This window comes from Vigna unguiculata, chromosome 10 (genome assembly GCF_004118075.2).
Source record: "Vigna unguiculata cultivar IT97K-499-35 chromosome 10, ASM411807v1, whole genome shotgun sequence".
Classification (NCBI taxonomy): Eukaryota; Viridiplantae; Streptophyta; class Magnoliopsida; order Fabales; family Fabaceae; genus Vigna; species Vigna unguiculata.
This window is the reverse complement of record NC_040288.1, coordinates 38,611,240-38,630,466: the sequence shown is the minus strand read 5'-3', so window position 1 is coordinate 38,630,466 and position 19,227 is coordinate 38,611,240. Positions and strand designations below refer to the sequence as shown.

Below are 19,227 nucleotides of genomic sequence, written 5' to 3'. Positions count from 1 at the left end.
AATCAATTAACATGAATCTTTTATTTCAATTTCTTCTTTTTACTAATTTTCTTCAACTAAATATCCCCCGAAAGCCAAAAACTACCCATATTTCTCACCTATTTTTGTCAACATACTTTCATCTTTTTTTTTATCAAACTAGACATGCATTATTAATATTACCATATGTTTTCGTCATATAATAAATATTTTCATTTTATTAATTATAATAATAAATAAACTGAAATAATTACTAAATAAATATTTAACTCCATTTTCATTAATCTTCGCTGTTTTTTCTTGAGTTAAATATGTTTTTAGTCTTTAACTTTTAGTAAAAATTGAAATAATTCCTCTTGAAAACCTGAAATCAATTTAGTCTCTTATCTTAAAAAATGTGTGAATTTAGTCCTTTAAACCAAATTTTTTTAAAGTTTATTTAATATTTTAAATGCATTTCTCAACTAACATTAAAGTGAACATGTATCAAACGATGTAAACAAATTAAAATACTATAATGAAATGTATTTGAAATGATTAAATCCTCGTATTTAGATAATTGAGGGACTAAATTGACTCAAGATTTCTAAGAAAGACTAATTCCAATTTTCACTAAAAATTAAAAGACTAAAAATATATTTAACCCATTTTTCTTTCATCAATTTAAGAACCTCCACTTTTCACTCACTTTTAGTCTCTCCATTTTCTTTTCCATTCTCCAACTTTCCATTACCTAACTCGAGGAGAGGTTTATTCTCTGAGGAAGTTCTAAACCAAAAATAAAAAAAAAAGTCAATTCCAAGTTCACACTCAAATGATTAAAGCTATGTTTGAGACAACTTTAGATCCAAAATTACGTTTGCTGAAGAAACCTACCCCGTATTAAAAGTGGATCAACATGTGCCCGCCACAATTTAGACGGTAATTCACAAACGCATCATTTCCATTAATCAACCACGCATATGAAATATACCAGTATCTAATGATAACCTAATGATTGAGGATCAAAAGAATGGTAGTAATTGAACATGGGAAGTCACACACATTAAAGTAAAAGTTGCAGAATAATAATACTAAGGGGGAAATGTCAATCTTAGTATTACATGACAGAAAACTGAGAAATCTCAGAAGATGTACGAGAGAGTATAACAGAAATTAACTTTTATCCCATAATAAGTCAGCTTACCCAGAATTACCAAACTCTTCGGAAATTCTCCCATAAGCTGCTGATATTCTTATCTTTTGAAACTCTTTAAGCCATCACACTGTTCATTCTTTTCAGGCAACGATCCAAGTGCCAAGAATGCAGTCAATTAGGCGGTCAATAATCCCGTCCCTTGTACGGCATCTCCTGTAAAAAACATTGGAAGATTATGAGTTTTCAAAATACTGACCATAGAAGTTATCCTGGAAATATGCTAAGGAGCTAAGTTTGTTCAAATCCAGATCAAATGTCTAAACGGTGAAAAAAATCCTGCTCCGTGTCTCTCACAAGGAAGGATGTTCAACATCGGCATAAAGCATCATAAAAAGAATACACAGAAGCCTTCTAATCAGAGTAATGGAAAAGGGAAAACATTTTTTGAATAAAATAGCAAAAGTATAGAAGCTAAAAATTATGAGCAAAAGATGCGAGTCCTTACAGGTTGGAAGCTTGGCACATATAAAACTTGCCTAGGATGACCCACAAGTTGTCCATACTGCGATACGATTAAAATATTATATAACTGAGACTATCTTTGGCCATTAAAAGTCACCAAAGAGAAACTACGAGTAAAATCTCACCTGTGGTCCATTCGGATGAAAATATGGTTGGGACGGCATTTGTGCCACTTGTGGATTATACATGACAGGTTGTGGCCCAGCAAAAGTAGTTCCAACCTGCAAAACATAAGCAATTTAATGAAAGAGAAGTCCGTTTATAGGGTACAACTTTTCGACCTCACTATGAAAAGATAGGCACTAAACCAATAAGTTTGAATAATATTATGATTTGCTTAAGATTTTTCTCACCAAACAAAGACAGGCTCAAGAGATGAGAAACAAGACAAGCAGGTAATTACTAACATTCATCTTTTTTCACGTCCCATAACTTATCACGAAATTCATGCATTAATAAAATAAGTTGAAGGACCAACCCAACCTAGTAATCATTGAGAAGTACACTAGAAGCACCAATTCATTCAATATCAGTTCATGACAGCAGCCAGAAATATTGTTAGGCCCAGGCAATCAATATATAATAAATACACTGACCGCCTCGAAGAAACCTTTTAAAAAGAACTCCGTGAAAATATTAAAACACTAATTACAATAGTATAATACATAATTTCCTGATTGCAGACGGACAATAACATTCCATTAGATACTTACTCCGATACCCATAGGTATGGCTGGCATGTTTGGTACGGTAGATACAGTGGCTGGGTAATAAAAGGAACCATCAGACACCGGGGAGCGGGGCCTAGCATGTGCTTGGGATGGCATAAAGCTCTTTGCATTGGGGTTCAGTTTGAACTCCTGACAACAACAAAGGGGAAGCTCTGAGAAATGCCAATAATATAAAATAAATAAATTGAGTCTACCTTAAAATAAAAGATCAGCAGTCGTAGGTAAAATTTACAACTTTGTAAGGTCAATCTTGCACTTTCTCACCTTGGCATAAGGATTCAGAGTTGACTTTTCCGAAGATAGGGAACCAACCGAAGAACTTGGTGATAGACCTGGACCGGAGGTTGATGTAGAACTACCTTGTCTTCCACGTGAAATTACAGACTTTGTTTCCCCAACCGACACATTTTCTTCAGGAGTCTTCAATAAAATATGAGTAGAAGGAGCATAGGAGGGCCCATTAAAAGATAAACCCTCTTCCTTAGAACCATCGTTCTTGGACTCAAGTGATGACTGTAAATCTGCACTAAAAGTTGCCAATATCAGAGAAATATAACAAATAATAAAAGAACTAATCAATGAAAGGAAAATTCAACTGCAGGCGAGAGCTTCTATTCATAAGCATTATCAAATCAACTACTGAAAAAAAGCTTCAATACTTCCTTCATAATAAACAGAATAATCACTGGAATGACAGTGGTTAGGTTACATCCACATTAGTTTCAGGCACGGTGCATTCAATCTACTCGGGGAGCTGAGAAAAAAACTACACTAACCCTGAGATTTTGACAGTTGGACATCCTCAGCTTGCTGCATCAATTAACAGTAAAAGAAAATAAAGAAAAAGAGAAAGATGAGACTTAAGATTTTATTGCTATGTCGTGTGAGATATTTCAGCAGATATGATATGAGAGTTGTAACTCTGACTCACTATCCAATTTTCATCCGCAGTATTATCAGTGGCTCCATGTAGGTTACTAGCCGAGTTCTCCTGAATCCTGTCAGTTGGATTTAATTATGATGAATTAAATAATTATATAAAGAAAACCGAAAAAAGGAATAAGGTCGACAAATACACCTGCTTTCACCATCTGAAAATGAGCAATTCTGGGCAGGGAGTTCAGAAGCTAACTGCTTAGCATGATCATTAGAACCAGAACGACACATATCCATAGCAGTAGTTGACTGGGATAACTCCAAGTGATCCTGAGGATTAAAGCAAATGAAATATCAAGCTAAACTCAGGAAATTAAGTAGTTACTTTATAAGGAACAAGGGAGGAGAAAGCAAGAGTATGAATAAAAAGGAATATCATATTTCTTTGTTTTGGACACAATTTACAAAATTTGTAATATGTTTAAATGTTAAACTCAAACTGATTTCAAATACAGAAAGAGACTGAAAACATTTAGCACATTTCCAAGCAGAAATTATACACAAAAAAATTATCATAACTCTATAAAAATAAATCAAATGCTACCAGATTAATTGTGATATTTTATCAATAGTAGTAGCAAAAGAGTTGCTACATTGAAACGTCACCTTTCCCCCCATCTTAGGCTGGAATTTAAGATATTAACACACACCCAAAATTGGATTTAGATGTACTGTGTTTGTCAAAACTAAGATCCTTAGGGTACGGGGTGGGGTGAGGATGAGAGATCATGAATAGGCGGTTGAAACACAACAAGTACTGAAAATATAACAGGGTTTTTTACATATAAAATACAATAAGTAATTAAAATATGTAATATAATACCACCAAATATCAGGCAAGAATTTTATGTATTTATTTCAAAGTTATTGCATTGTATTGTTGAAACATAAATTTGATAGTGATTATGGAAAGGAAGGAAAAAATAGTAGAAAGATAACAGAATAGGTTAATTTCAAATGAAGGCCTAGAACAAACCACCCAGTTCATGGGTTTCAGAAATCAAAAGAAGAAACAATATGCACACACACCAAAGTGATCTGTGATCCAAGTGAGAGACAGAAATTCAGAGTTAAGAGACAAAGATGTCTGGTGTTTGAGATAGAGAAGAGGAAGTTTGAATGATTCAGAGAGGTCAAGACAAACGAGATGTAGGAATTCCAGACCTCTCAGATCGAAGTTGTGGTTTTTCTACCCATCAGGGCAAGGCTCACCCAGCTCACCAAACTCAAATGATTCAATGGTTCTGGCGTGTTTACCCAAGGGTGCACCCCAATCTAGAAGTTTAACAATGCTCAATACAGACAAGATCATGTGATCCTCCAAGTAAGGGCACGATAATGTTAACAGCAATAGGATACTGTTTAATGGTGTTCCCAACACAAAACGAGTGTGCTTCCAAGGCATCGATCACACTCCTGTCAGATATGTGTGTGTAATCGTTTTTTTACCATATGCACTTCTCTCTCTTACTCTCCAAATTCTACATGAGTTCTTTTGTGCTAGAAGAGGGATACCATGGTACACCCCTCAAAGAGAATGAATGATTCTGTCTGGAAAACTGAAGTAAAAGCACTGACAAGCAAATGTCATCCAGTTATCTCACTCGTAATCTGAAGCCCATGAAGGGAAAAAGTAGAGGTCAAATGATTACTATAAAATCCCATTAGCAGATGAATTATTTACGCAGAAACATGATTAGCATCCCAAACAGCAAACCTACTCATCTCGTTATAACACTCATACCCTAGTATTCAATACAAGATAGGACACCAGTAATATTCAAAGTGACAAATGATTTAACGTATAGACTAACTAAAATATAACACATATAACTGGTTAAGGAGATACCACAGAAGAGAAATTAGGCCATGTTTGAGCTCCATTATTGCCTTTCTGACCACTTACTTCACCTGGTTTCTTGCTGACTAAACCATAAATATTATCAAACGTTTCAGAATTGTGTGAATCCAACAACTTGTCCTCGTTTTCATCATATCCAACATCATCAACAATGTTACCCCTATAGACTGAAGAGAATCTGGTTTCTTCATCAATATCAAAGTTATGGTAAAGGCCTCTTTCCTGTTGATAAAAATCAGTTTGAGGAAGCCAAATAGATAATTAAATAAAAAGTTACACGAATTCACAAAAGGAGAAAAAGCCATTGAAGCCACAACAACCTCTGCTAGATGGAGATCTTGGGTTTCCTCACCCTCAATTTCTCTTGCAATTCTTAAAGCTTGTTTTTCCAACTCTCTTGTCTGGGGCCCCTTTTCAAGCTTTGTTGTATATAACTCCTCATTGAATGTGCTTTTTACACCGAATAACATTTTGTTTGTTTCAAACTGATCCCATCCCCTAAAAAAATACAAAAATAATAGTCAACAAAAAATAAAGAGAAGATCTGTAAAGAATTGTAATAAGAAACCCTGAATATAAAAAATGGTAGTAGCAATGTCACATAATCAATTGTGTCTAATCTTATTAAGTAAAGACCTAGCACAAAATCAATTTCCATTTTGCCATATCAGAATAGTTCATTATACCAATATATTTTCAATAATTTAACCAAGAACACTTCTTAGCTTCCATAATAGCTACTAGACATCTACTACTTGTGTCTTAGATCACATTTTTAATAAACACTTGAATTTAGAGATAGAAAAAAAATCAGTGAGTACATCTCAAAGATAAAGGCAACAACCTATGTTCCTTAACCTAAAGCTATGTACACCCAAAACAACTTTTATATAAGCTGTACAACAAAACAATATCAATTATTTCAACACTCCCCTCAAGTTGGAGCATAGATTGAATTATAGGCTCTCTTAAAGACTTAGTTAGAATGTTTGCAAGTTGGTCATTAGTGTTGATAAATTCTGTACTAAATACCCTAAACAACATCTTTTTAACAAAATGACAATGAATAAGTACTCAATGGGTTTGGTTCCTTCATCTACAGTTTCTCAGCCAACTTCTAAGTTTAAAGAATTACATGAGACTCATGAGCATGCATCCGGATGTCAAGCCTTCAAAGAAAAAAAAAACAATTCTATTTCTGACAAAAAAGCCTAGTGCTATAACGTTTGTTCTATGTGTGGGATCCACTGAAAGCAATCCTATCATTCATGAAAGAAAATTTTAGGTATAACAAGAAATATGAAACCACCTATTCCAAGGGCCATCAAAGATATTTTCCAGTTCTGGGCATTCTGGATCTTCTTCATCTGGTACCCATCGCTGTAATTCTCTGCCTGTCTCTACATGACGAGATTGAGATATTACCGAATCAACCATTATCTCATGATGCATGTCATAGTGAGGTGCACTAGTTTGGTCATCTCTGAAAAAAGAAACATCCTGCCAAAATGAAGAAAAAAATATTTTCAGGAAACAAATTGACAGCATGTTCAATGCAACTTCACCTAACCTTGAAGACCTGAACTAAAACCTTCCAACAGCATTCATATATCGATTCTTTTTTTGTTTGTCTGTTTTTAAAAAACATAGAATTTAAACTTCAATTAATATCATGATTTTCTCAGTATACAGCAAATATATGAAAGACAGCAACCTTTGCTAGAACTTGTACAAGGTCATTGGAAGGTATAATTAAAGTCTTAGAAGGAGCTTTGCTGAAAGATTCTATGCCAAATCTCTGTCCTTGCGAGGAGCCATCCTTTGTCAAACAAGCCATTTTCAAAATGATTCCTATAATAACAGTAATGAGTACAAAAAAGATGACAAATTCTATACGGTCTATAAATATAATAATTAAAACTAAAAGCTGCAATATATTAACCACTAAAATGGCACAAAAAATATCATTGTCCTCAATATCAGCAGATCGATCACACAAGCATAACAAAACATACCATAATCTTTGTCAGTATTTGTTGCATGAAATATTCCAGAGTATATAGATCCGTTTTTCACCTGGGCTTCCACATGCTGCCCAATAAGGCATGATGTTAAATATACTAGTCGATCATGTGAAGGACTCCCATAACTAACACCTTTACTGTCAGTCACTACACCTGTAATCATAAATATCAGCAAAGTAACAACTAAAATAGAAAATAATAAAAAAGTCAGGTCTGAAGTTTACCTGTGCCCGCTAATCTGCTGGTGGCATTTGACTTTCCAGAGGGGATCTTATAATCAGACTTAGTTGCCCCTTCTTTCTCAGATTTCCGACGAATGTAACCATTAGATGATTTAGGCTGCCCAATTTGTTCCAAATTCATCCTCACCCACAGCCCTTGTTCCACTAATCTAGAATACTAAGGAAGTCAATTTTCAATACCTCATTCTATAAAAAAGATGGCAAAGAAAGGGTATACACATATTTGTCAAACAAAAATCTCCAAAGACTTGAACCAAAAATCTACAATGCAGAAGCGTATAAAATAAAATAAAGATATGATACAGACTATTTATGTTAACATGAATTGAAAAAAGAAAAAGAAACACTCTACCCAAATGCACAATATTTGAAAAGAGACATGGATAGTTTCCATTTAATACATGATTTCTTTGTGGATGATAATCAAATTTGATGAAATAAAAGGAAAACAAAAGTACTAGTAGAGTATTGGTCATTATCATAATCAAGTAAACATAGTTGCATGTCATTCCCTTGCCCATATCACAATACATTCCCTCCCCTATTAACATGCACAAGAATTAACGTATTTTCCCCTATATATGTTAGAATGTCAAGGCATCATTAGGCTTACTATAAAGAAGTCTTGACTATATAATTGTCATTATTTACTATAGCTTTAAGGTTACAAACGACAAGATAAAGAAATATTTAATAATTTTAATCCTACGAGGACTTGTTCGGTGGTGAAGATGTGATCATGTGATACGATACAAAAATAAATTAAAAACGTGATAGGATAAACATTAATCATATTCAATGTTTGATGCAAATCATGATAAAGACCAGAAAACAATATGTTGCAGTGGTGGTGGCAATGCTGATAATGATATTGGTAGTGAAGGTAGTAATGAAATGTTAAAAATAATGATAGTGGTAATGATTATAGTGATAATAATGACAATGGTAATACCAAGATGGTGATGATGGTGGCAATGGCGATGAAAGAGAGAGTGATAACAACAATGGAAGAAGTGATTGTACTTATAATAACAATGATGTTAATGGTTAACAATGATGATGATAAAAGTAGTGACATCAATGGTGGTGGTGACAATCCATTGGTAGTTTCTATGATGGTGATGTGATGATAGTGATGATCAAAATCATAATGATGGTCACAATGATATGAGAATGGTAGAAGCGGTACCAAAAGTTTTGACAAAATGCAGAAATGATAATAGTGGAAACTATATGTATGGCGTGATGGTGGCAATGACAACTAGGATGGTGATGACAAGGGTAACGATGATGAAAGTGGTTGTAATGAAGGTGGTGGTACGAGAGAAAGAGCAAGGTCAATTATCCTATCTTATTACTTTCTAACTCAGCTCCCCTGAATAAGAAATACATTACAGTAGTAGGATAGAATAAATAATCAGATCGAAATCATAGCTTGCCTATATACCAAACGAACAAGGAATGATAGTTATCCTTTCCTATCCTAGCCACCAAAACCGACTCTTAAAGTATTGAGTTGTGTACCACACATATGAGTAACTGCCTTTTAGAAAACACATACACACATATATATATAGAGAGAGAGAGAGGGATAGAGATAGACATGTTGGGAGATCTCATGTCAACTAGAGATATGGATGCAAACTTCTATTTCGGTTTTGTTTTGTGAAGTTGAGTTCATTTGAAGTTTACTTTCTAAAACGGTAAGGGCTTGTCCTAGCAAGGATTTTGGGACCTATTGTCTCTCCTGCTATTGGACCACCTACAAATCTCAAGCTTGGATGTACAATCCTCTGTGTGAGGAGTGTATTGCCAATCCTACATAGACTAGAGACATGGTTAAACTATAATATATAAATGAGTCGTCACCTTGAACACTAGTTTTGTGAGTATGTGTGTGTGTGTGCGCGTTTTCCCCTTGACAAGCAAAAGAAATGCATTTGTCTTAATCCAAATCATCCAAAGTCCCAATCACCATGAAAATACACCATTTTACTCTTCAAACTCCAGACCCCTTTTACTTTGTTGCGGCTCAATCTTGTCCAAGCAAAATCAACCTTCAAAAATAAAAACCCAAAAACCATTCCTCTATTACTAAACGTAAAACATAGCGTAGAAATTAGAACCTCAACGCCCTCGATATTACACCAACTACCAACATCAAGGTCTTCAAAATTTCAAACACCACCTCCAACAGTTGACTACAGAGCCTAGGGTAGCAGAGCCATCCTTTCTTCTTCGTAATGAACCTTCGTTTTCACTTTTCCTTAACCTTAACCAATTTCCCACTCCTCTACCTCGTCAATAAAAACTTAATCAACCAATGAATTTTTTTACCAGTGCATTGAGGAACGAACAAATGCAGGAGAAATTCGATCACCCAGGAATGAATAGAATGCACGATATTACCGGGTTGATTTTTGAAAATTTAATTTATAGACGAAACAAAGAAAGTGGTGCTCGTAGGTTTGACAGAATTGGAAAAGAGAAAACGATACCTGCGATCAGAATAGGAATCGCGTTGAAGGGTGTGGGGTTTGGAATGAAAACGACGTCGCAACGACGGAGACAGAATCAGAATCACAGTTCTTCTTCCTTCGGTTTTCAAAGGCGTAGAGAGAACAGAGAAAAAAATTGAAAAGAAGCCACAACGCTTCAAAGCACTTAAAAATTAACTGAGTGAATTTTTTGCGAGCGTAAACAATTAATTAATTAACGATAACGATTGGAGATAATTGTAATTAACGATCATTAATTCATCTCTAAAAAACGATCATTTATTATGAGTCAAGATAAAGTCCAGCATCATTTTATCCCCTCGTGTATCCCAATTCTCAATGCTAATTTTTTTTTTTTTATATATATTTAACGCTGTATCTTCTTATGGAATATATTTAATATAGCAAAAATACTAAAAAAACAGTTGAAATTTAGCTTTTGTATTATTGAAATTGATTACAGAATATCGTCACATAACACTATAATTATTCACTAATTTGTTAATATTATTGTTTTAGGAGAGTTGAAATTAGTTACAGAATAGTCAGATAAACTATAATTATTCAACAATTTGTTAAATTCGGGATAAACAAACATTTTGGATTTTATTATTAAAAAAACTGTTTTAATGATAACTTTTTATTAATTTCTTTTCACATTTGTATATTTTGTGAATTTTGGAAACATTAAAGACTGCCGTGTCATTTATGATCTTTAGCAACAGGACTAAAAATATTGACAAATAAATATTTATAAATTATTAAGGTCAAACATATGTTACAGAGTCTATAAACGAAAATTTTCTAAAAGTTGAAAAGTTAAAAGTATATTTTGCCTTTTTTTAAATGAAAATGATAGAGAAGAATGTACTAAGATTATGATTACATGCTAACCATTTTCTAACAAAAATAAATTAATTATTATTTACAATATATCATCTAATACTATTAATCTATACTTCTATAATTTTAATAAAAGAAGATTTATCTTTTTAATCTACGATATTTTTTTTTCAATAAATACTTTTTTTAATTTTATATTATTAATAAAGAGATTGGTATACACTTTTTTCTTTTAATAATTGCTCTTTTAAATTTAAATAAATATATATATTTTTTAATTTTACCCTTTAAGTAAGTATCTATTTTAATTTAAACAATTATTTATAACAAAAAATTTATGCTATTTACACAATAAAATGTTATACAAATTATTTATAAACTATCAAATATTTTTTATAAATTAAAAATTATACAATGTTTTTTATTTTAATAATTAAAAATTATTTTATAGTTTAATAATAGATATGTTTCCACTAGGATAAATAATGATCATTAATGACTTTTGAAAATAAAAATAAAAATCCGTGGACTAAACTATGAAAAATCAATTTACCAAAAATATGGCATGTTTAAGTTAAACGATTATATAATACCACCAAAGCAAATGTATAAATCAACTATCATAAATAGTAGTAATTTAAAATTCAAATCTTGAACAGAAAGTTATGTTAAATATTTAAAAAGCAGTTATAAAAAGATATTACGATTTATAATAGTCTTACAAATAATACCAGGAGTGTATACAAAAAAGAATAATATTTTTGAAACCAAATAAGTGATTGGATTTGAGCAATCAAAGCATTAGTTTAATAATCTAAATGTGGCTAAACTATGATGAAATAGAGAATAATTGTATTTATATTATTAACCTTTTTAAGTAATAAAAATATAAAATGTAAGAAATTAGATTTGAAAATTGTAAATTAATATAAAGAAATAAATTATATATTTTATAAATTGTTAATAATTCTCAGCGGTGTGAGATCATTAAAAAAAAATCTTCAAAATGTTATATGCTAAAATACTGATAAAAAGAAGGGTTAAATATGTTTTTGGTCCTTTATCTAAGTGAAATTTGGAATTAGTCCATCTTAAAAAATTTTGACCAATTTAGTCATTCATTCTTAAAATGCATGAATTTAGACCTTTTAACTAAATTTTGTTAAATTTATTTGATGTTTCAAGTGCATGTCATGATAGTATTTGAATTATTTATACCTTTTGACACATTTTTGTTTCAATATTAACTCAAATATTATCATAAAATACGTTTAAAATGTCAAATAAACTTAACAAAATTTGGTAATAAGGACTAAATCTATGCATTTATAAAGAGAAAGAACTAAATTAGTATAAAGTTTTGAAGAAGAACCAATTCCAAAATTTACTGAAACTTGAGGGATTAAACATATATTTAACCCTAAAAAAATATCTTCAAAATGTCAAATACTAAATTACTAAAGAAAGAGACCACTTCAAACCAGCTTTTATCAATTTTGGACCCGTTTGAGTTGTTCTTTTTGCTGAATCTTGAAAATCAGATAGATGTTTTGGTTTTCTTGAATTAATAGATTATGTTAAAGAAATCAATTATCTTCAATCTCTTTGGATTATATGAGTTTTGTTTTGAAAACTAAAACATTTCATTAACTAATGTTTGAATTATGACAAACATTAGTCAATACTTCATTTGATTAAAACAAAAAGAACATTTTTGGTTAACAATCTATAAAGAACTTTTTTTTTTATCATAACTAACCAGATGAACTTATTGAGAACAATGCCCCATGCTTGGATTCTCATACAACACAAATCAAATCCTAAGCATAACATTTTCAATACAAGCACTTTCAGTGTCACCAATTAGCATAGTTCACCCCTCCATGGAACTACAATGTGATCAGCAGAACCAGAAATTCTAAGTGCAACAACTCACAGAACTCTGGTGGCAGTGAAACTATACTCCAAAAATTATAATAATCTGATGTGATCCTTTAAAGAGAGATGTGGCATTCTGTTTGATTCACAGTTGCAACTTGATTTTCTCAGACCATTTAAAGATATCAGAATACACTCTATCACCTCCTAGATCTTCTCCTGTGGCACCTGCTGCCACTCTAATAACATCCTCAATCAATGCAAAGTTTCCCATGATGTCAACATGAGCACCACTTTGTGTGCCTCTTCCTTCTAGCAAGTTGGCTGGAGGAGAATGATCATATTCTCTAACGTAGGTGCGAATGCCAGAAGGGTTGAATCTTGTTTTTCCACGCCAACCTTTAGCACACATGAAGCCTGAGCTTAGAACTGGCACAGTCTCATCCCCATCAACAGTGTAAACTCCACCTTGCAGACACCTATCTTCACCATTACCACCATCTTGTGTAGTGTCAATTTCAAAAGGAATGTAACACGAGGCAAAGGGAGTTAACTTGTACACATAAGATCTTTCAGTTGGTAAGCCAACTCCATACAAAGAGAAGATTTCCATATCAGGAGCATTTGGTAATCTGCAGTTATTTTTAGAGTACAAAAACACATCAATTCAATACACAAAAATGAGTCACTACAAATCAAAACCACTACTACCACCAAAGTAACAACATCAGAAATGTATAACAATGATAAGAGTAACCAAAAAATCTTACTTCGTTTCCAAGGGATTTGACCAATACTTGTAGTGACTGTATTTAGGGTCATCCAAATTGTCTGCAATTCCATAAGAGAAATGAGCACTACCACGAGCCATCATCTTTGGAGCAACAAAATGAAGCAGGTCTACTATTGAGCCTGCTGTGTAAACCTTATGTTCAGCAACTGCTCTTACTCCCTCAATTCCCATTTCATGGTATTCGGTCCACACATCGCGACAAGTGGTATTAGCAACACTTCTACCCTTGAGAGCACCCTGTTAACAACAAAGTGAGTATAAACTATAAACATAATAGATTCAGAAAGCTAGACAAAATATATGGTAAAAGTAGTCTTTGAATTTATGAACTAACTCAATTCTACATAACCAACTTTTAAAGCGAGAATATTCCCGGTCTTACAAGAACTATGGTACTCATATATCATATCTAATATGATATCTAACACACCTCCTCGTATCGAGAACTAGACATCTGGAGTATGGTGAATAAGGGTTGGTGAAGTAGTAACACTCCCATCTTACTGATGAATAAACATTTAGAGTGAAGACAAATGTAGATTCCAGTAACAGATCTAGAATAGACTTTGATAAACATCACAGAAGTTGAGCTTAAGATATAATTCAATCTTACAAAATTAGCATATAAGGTGAGGAAATTGTCCAAGTCTTACAAGAACTAATAAGCCATTTCTCTAGCATACAGTGGTAGAGAAATTTAAAGATTCTTTGTTAAAAAAAGCTCACCCGAAAGTCAGTTATCTCAATCTCAGAGGAGGGTGCCTCAGCCACGTCTCTTCCAAATGATATCATTCTGCCATAGTTGACAGGATGTGTTTCATTTGTGTCTTGGTGTGGTAACTGAGTATAACCATTGCTGTGCTTTCTCTTGCTAGGGTGATATCCTTCCTCTGGTGACCAGTCAAGACCACCCCATATAGTATCTCCTCCTCTTGGTATCATTGACATTGTTGAGTCCCAAGAACGGGTCATCCTCATTACATGTTGCAAGGTTTGAAGCCGAAACAGATCGTTATCTAAAAATCCTGGAGCTATTGTCCTTGATGTATAACAAGAAAGAATCAAATTAAGTTTAAGTCTAACATGCTGAACAAAAAAAAAATACTGATATAGCATTAGTGCCAGATGCAATCTGAATTTCCTTTCTAAATGCAGATAAATAGTAGGTGAAGCAGAAAATGTTGGACAGGACTATTTACTTGGCAAAATCTGAATTAAAAGAAGAATTTGTAAGGAGAAGACAAATATTAAAGGTATTATAAACTACAAGGCATAGCTTATTTAAAGAGCTAGAACAAACAGGAAGGTATGACAAAGTAGCTAAAAATATGATGAAACTTTAGCAGTAATTTTCTTCTTAGAACTAACATGACCAATAAGTAAATTTACCTGGCAACAGCAATATCCCTGGCCTCAGCTGAGAAAAGCCCTGCTATAGCCTTTGGAACTCCTAAAAATGGCCCACCAATGTTCAAAACTGCCTTTATATATTTAGAACACCAATCTGGTCCTCCACCACCACCCATAGGAGCAGGTGCTTCAACCCATTTCATAAAATGAAGAAAGTATAACACACCCATTGAATGTGGAATAATAACTGCCTTGTTGCCACCATTAGTAGCAACCATAAGTTCTATGTTGCTTTTTATCCGACTAAGTGTTTGATCCCTCACCTGATCAATTGAGTTAACAATTAGAAAAGTCAAAACAAGACTGAGCAATTATTTAAGAAACATATATATACAACTCCATTTATCTTATGAGTCATTATCAATGTACTTCTTCAGGTGAGGGACATGGGCCACAACACAAGAACTGTAGGTAAAATCAGTTACAGAATATATACCTCAGTGTTCTGAAATGCTATTCTCCAATCATATGAAGCCATGTACATGGTTTTTTCTTCATAACCAATGCGAGCCAAGTTAGCAATCAGAACTGCCCAAACAAAGTATCCTGCAGCAAAGTAATCAGCAGCTACAAGTCCAGAGACAGGCCTAACTCTTATGCCTGGTGGATCTAATCCTGTTTCATTGTCCAGTGACATGTGATCCACCCAGCATGAAGGTCTGCAAAACATCCATCATGAAACAAAACATAAATTCTTAATCCCACCATATCTAGGCCTACAGGAACCTAGTCACTAGCATAGGTTAAGATTGCAAGTAAAAAGAACAACTAGTAAGAAGTGGCATGTCAAAGGTTTCCACAAAGCAATAAAAATGGCAATCTAATGTGAGCTTCCCAACTAAGGATAAGCAACAAAAATGGCAATCCATATCACAAGGCAACAAACTTACCCTTGTGCTAAGGTCTGACATTTCAAAAATACCAAAGTGATGGTGAACGATCCTACCTTATCATACTGTATCTAGGATTATCATTTCTATTTGGAAAACTATCTACTCTCTGATGTTTAAAGTCTGCTGCACATTAAACTAATGAAAAGAATTGGAATGGTTTCCATTGTGATGTTGATGAATTAAAGTCTCAACCAACAATTGTACTTCTGTATTAATCCAAGTCAAAAGATTAATTTTCTTTTTATAAGAATAAATTATGTAAGGAATTTTATATGCTTTTCAGTGGTGCAGTCTAAGAATACTGGAAATTCCCATATCAGAAGTTCAATGTTTGACCATACTGAAGGATTGATTGTTGCTTCAAAAATCAATCAATGACTACTTGAGAAATCAAATTAATTTTTCCAATTAAAATCAACTAGAAACATTCTCAACAGTTTCACGCTGAATAGTCCTTCCACAGTTCCACTCACCAAACTGGCACAGAAAAGCCACTGTTTAAACAAGTTCAAGGTGGAATTTAAGACTAGACAACTAAATATTTTTCTTCCCAAATGAATATTAGTAGTGGCATTGGCACAGTGCTTGAGGACATATTGATCAGAGTCAAAGGTTTAAAGTAAAGCAATGATCAAACCACGCATTATTCAAACAAAGACAAGTTGTTGTGAGAACAAACTCTCTTACGAGAAGTTAATTCAAACAACAATAAACGCACAAACAGAATAACTCAAAAGGGCAAAATTTAACCATCTCAAGCAATTTCGTCACAAACCAAGAAACGAGACCATAAAAGGAAAGTAGCCTTTAAATTCATTGCTTCCAAAGACTCCACCACCTATAGTACAAACAATTTGATAAATCCATCCAACATTCCAAAACTAGAGTGACATATTTCACCATACATCACCAAACGTTACCTATTTAGGACCATCCCAATCTGCCATCACCCCCATCATCATCCTAATCAACATCAACCAAAAACAGAAACATGACATAACAAGCCACATCCATACATCACAATCGAATCAAATTAAGGAAATGACTAAGAGTAAATACTCTACGCACTAACAATGTAAAGGAGTTATACAATATCAGCTGATCACAAACGTTCATCTATGTGAAGTTTATTTGACTTTTATAACACTACTAATAAGTATATTAAAAGGCACACTGAATGTGTTTTCAGATCAGTTAACAACCTAACAAAATTATGCTAACGGTGTATAGAAACTGAACTCGATGAAAAATGCAAGCAAGAGCCTTTATCATAATAATCAACAAAAAAACAGAAACACAGCATACCAACACCATAAACTACTTACCCAGTAGAATCACAAAAAGAAGTCACAAGCAAACATCACATCAAATCAGATTTAAGCAGCAAACAAAAGCAAGAACAAGCAAAATTGTTTGCTGGTAATACCTTTTATATACTTCTCCAAAGGTACCACCCCACAAGCGTTTCCTGAATAACCCTTCAGCACAGTGATGACCCTCCCATAGTTCAAGCCCCCCAGTGACAATCCCCGGCACAAAAACAACGGGGTGCTTCACCCTGAGCCCCTCCTTCTTGAGCTTAAGGCCCGGTGGATCAGGCATGGGCCCAGTTAATGCCTCGGTCACGTACTGAGGAATCGAAGAAGGCATCATCTGATACAGAAACAGAAGAAACCACCACACCGTGCAAATGCAACCCACCCACCAGCAACAGTGATCCAAGCACGACCATTTCGTCTTCCTCTTCTCCCTCAACCCATCTTTTATCTTCTTACTCTTCTTATTCTTATCATCTTCTTTCTCCTCTTCGCTTAGAACATTCGGCTCTGAACTCGGGCTCGGAACCTTTTCCGGTTCCGACCCTTTTCGCCGACGAAGTAAAGACATCTTCTACAACACGTCACAAGCTTCAAACAACAATTTTCTCTGAAAAAAATCACTTTTTTTCAGTTTCTCTGTTTTTCTTGTTCGTTCAATTTTGCCCCATAAATTGCAAACGCACCGGGTTGCGTTATTTTCCTCAAATATTGAAGATTTAAACAGAAATCAAAAGCCCGTGATTATAAATCGCATTGTGTAGCTCGGCCAGCTCAGAATTTTGTTTTTTCTTCAAAAAAAAATAAGAAAAAACAAACAGGATTTCTTTATCTGAACGTAAAAATGAACATCAAAGTGGCGTGAGTTATTGGTTATGGCATCTCTGAACCACTGAACGGAAACTGATCTTGAAGCTATGTCTTCTTTTTCTCTCTGTGTCTCAGATTTTGTCGAGAAACAAGGAGAAGCTTATCAGGAATTTTTGAAGGTGCGGTTATTGGTTGTGTAATTGAGTGATGGTGGGTCTCAGAGAATGAGTTAATTCAAACCGAATTCGATAACGTGGCAGAAATCAATTGGTTCCGATCAACGAGATCTACGATCGGATCAAATAATGTCAATTATTTGAGTCTGAGGGGTCGTAAGAAGAACAGAGAGAAAGATGTAGTTTGATAAAACAATTGTTTGAAAATTATCAAGTATTTAATTAGATTTTCTATAGATATTTTAATTTTGACCTGTTGTTTTATGATTGTGTGGTCTCGTTTGTTAAACTCAATTCATAACTCAGATTTTTTAAGAAATACTGATTTTTTTTTATCAATTTTTAAAGAGTTGGTTTTAAAATTAAATTTAAATACATGGCATGTTAAAAAATTGCATTTGTTTTTGTCACTATACAAGTAATTTCATGTTTAAATTTAATATGAGAATATTTGTGTATTTTTATTTCAGATCACTAATGCTAAATAAAAATTACCTTAAATTAAAAGATCCATTTAGGAGTCCTTTTTATTTATGTAATTAAAATTAAAGATGATAAATAAGTAGATTTGATGAGGATAAGTGGAATATTTTAGTTAATAATAAGTTTGCCATATCTAGTCTAGTTTGTCCATGTATGTACCCTGTATATTTATATATATATTATAGATGAAATACTAAAAATAACTTTTTGGAATTAAAATAAAACATTTTAAAAATTTTAATTTTTACCTTGATATTATTCAAAGTAATTTAAATAATAAATGCTTATAAACTAAATTTAAATTGTAATTAAATATTTTAATATGTAGAATAACAATCTTAGTTTTGTTAAAAAAATATTAATTAATCATTAAGTGTTTTTTTTAATATTATATTTTAAAAAAAAAAAACTAAGGATCCGTATACCACTTTTTTATTACGAAAACAACATTAACCTAATCTGTCCTGATTAAAATACACCAACTTGACTAAATTTAAATTGTAATTAAATATTTTAAGATGTAGAATAACAATCTTAGTTTTGTTAAAAAATATATTAATTAATCATTAAGTGTTTTTTTTAAATATTATATTTAAAAAAAAAAACTAAGGATCCATATACCACTTTTTTTATTACGAAAACAACATTAACATATTCTGTCTTGATTAAAATACACCAACTTGACATAATAAAG

General features: G+C 32.9%; 2 protein-coding genes across 3 annotated transcripts; both read right to left on the bottom strand.

The window, feature by feature from the left end:
* Nucleotides 1–947: 947 nt before the first annotated feature.
* On the bottom strand, nucleotides 948–10,198 carry LOC114167013 (polyadenylate-binding protein-interacting protein 3-like). 2 transcript variants are annotated; one of them, XM_028051907.1, is made up of 15 exons: nucleotides 9,932–10,198; nucleotides 7,416–7,582; nucleotides 7,183–7,344; nucleotides 6,882–7,018; nucleotides 6,477–6,667; nucleotides 5,488–5,665; nucleotides 5,156–5,389; nucleotides 3,449–3,576; nucleotides 3,302–3,368; nucleotides 3,147–3,180; nucleotides 2,635–2,891; nucleotides 2,353–2,499; nucleotides 1,765–1,860; nucleotides 1,623–1,679; nucleotides 948–1,330 (listed from the first exon to the last, which is right to left on the bottom strand). In XM_028051907.1, exons 2-15 carry the CDS (start codon nucleotides 7,552–7,554, stop codon nucleotides 1,301–1,303), a joined length of 1,857 nt encoding a protein of 618 aa, XP_027907708.1. In that variant the 5' UTR covers nucleotides 7,555–7,582; nucleotides 9,932–10,198; the 3' UTR covers nucleotides 948–1,300. The 2 variants fall into 2 exon arrangements, with proteins under 2 accessions (XP_027907708.1, XP_027907709.1); XM_028051908.1 differs by having other exon boundaries at nucleotides 7,416–7,590; nucleotides 9,932–10,169.
* A 2,307-nt stretch (nucleotides 10,199–12,505) lies between these two features.
* On the bottom strand, nucleotides 12,506–17,635 carry LOC114166844 (phospholipid:diacylglycerol acyltransferase 1-like). The gene is made up of 6 exons (XM_028051706.1): nucleotides 17,175–17,635; nucleotides 15,292–15,514; nucleotides 14,835–15,118; nucleotides 14,172–14,484; nucleotides 13,423–13,682; nucleotides 12,506–13,284 (listed from the first exon to the last, which is right to left on the bottom strand). The coding sequence occupies exons 1-6, from the start codon at nucleotides 17,633–17,635 to the stop codon at nucleotides 12,798–12,800; spliced, it is 2,028 nt and encodes a 675-aa protein (XP_027907507.1). The 3' UTR covers nucleotides 12,506–12,797.
* Between the last annotated feature and the right edge of the window lie 1,592 nt (nucleotides 17,636–19,227).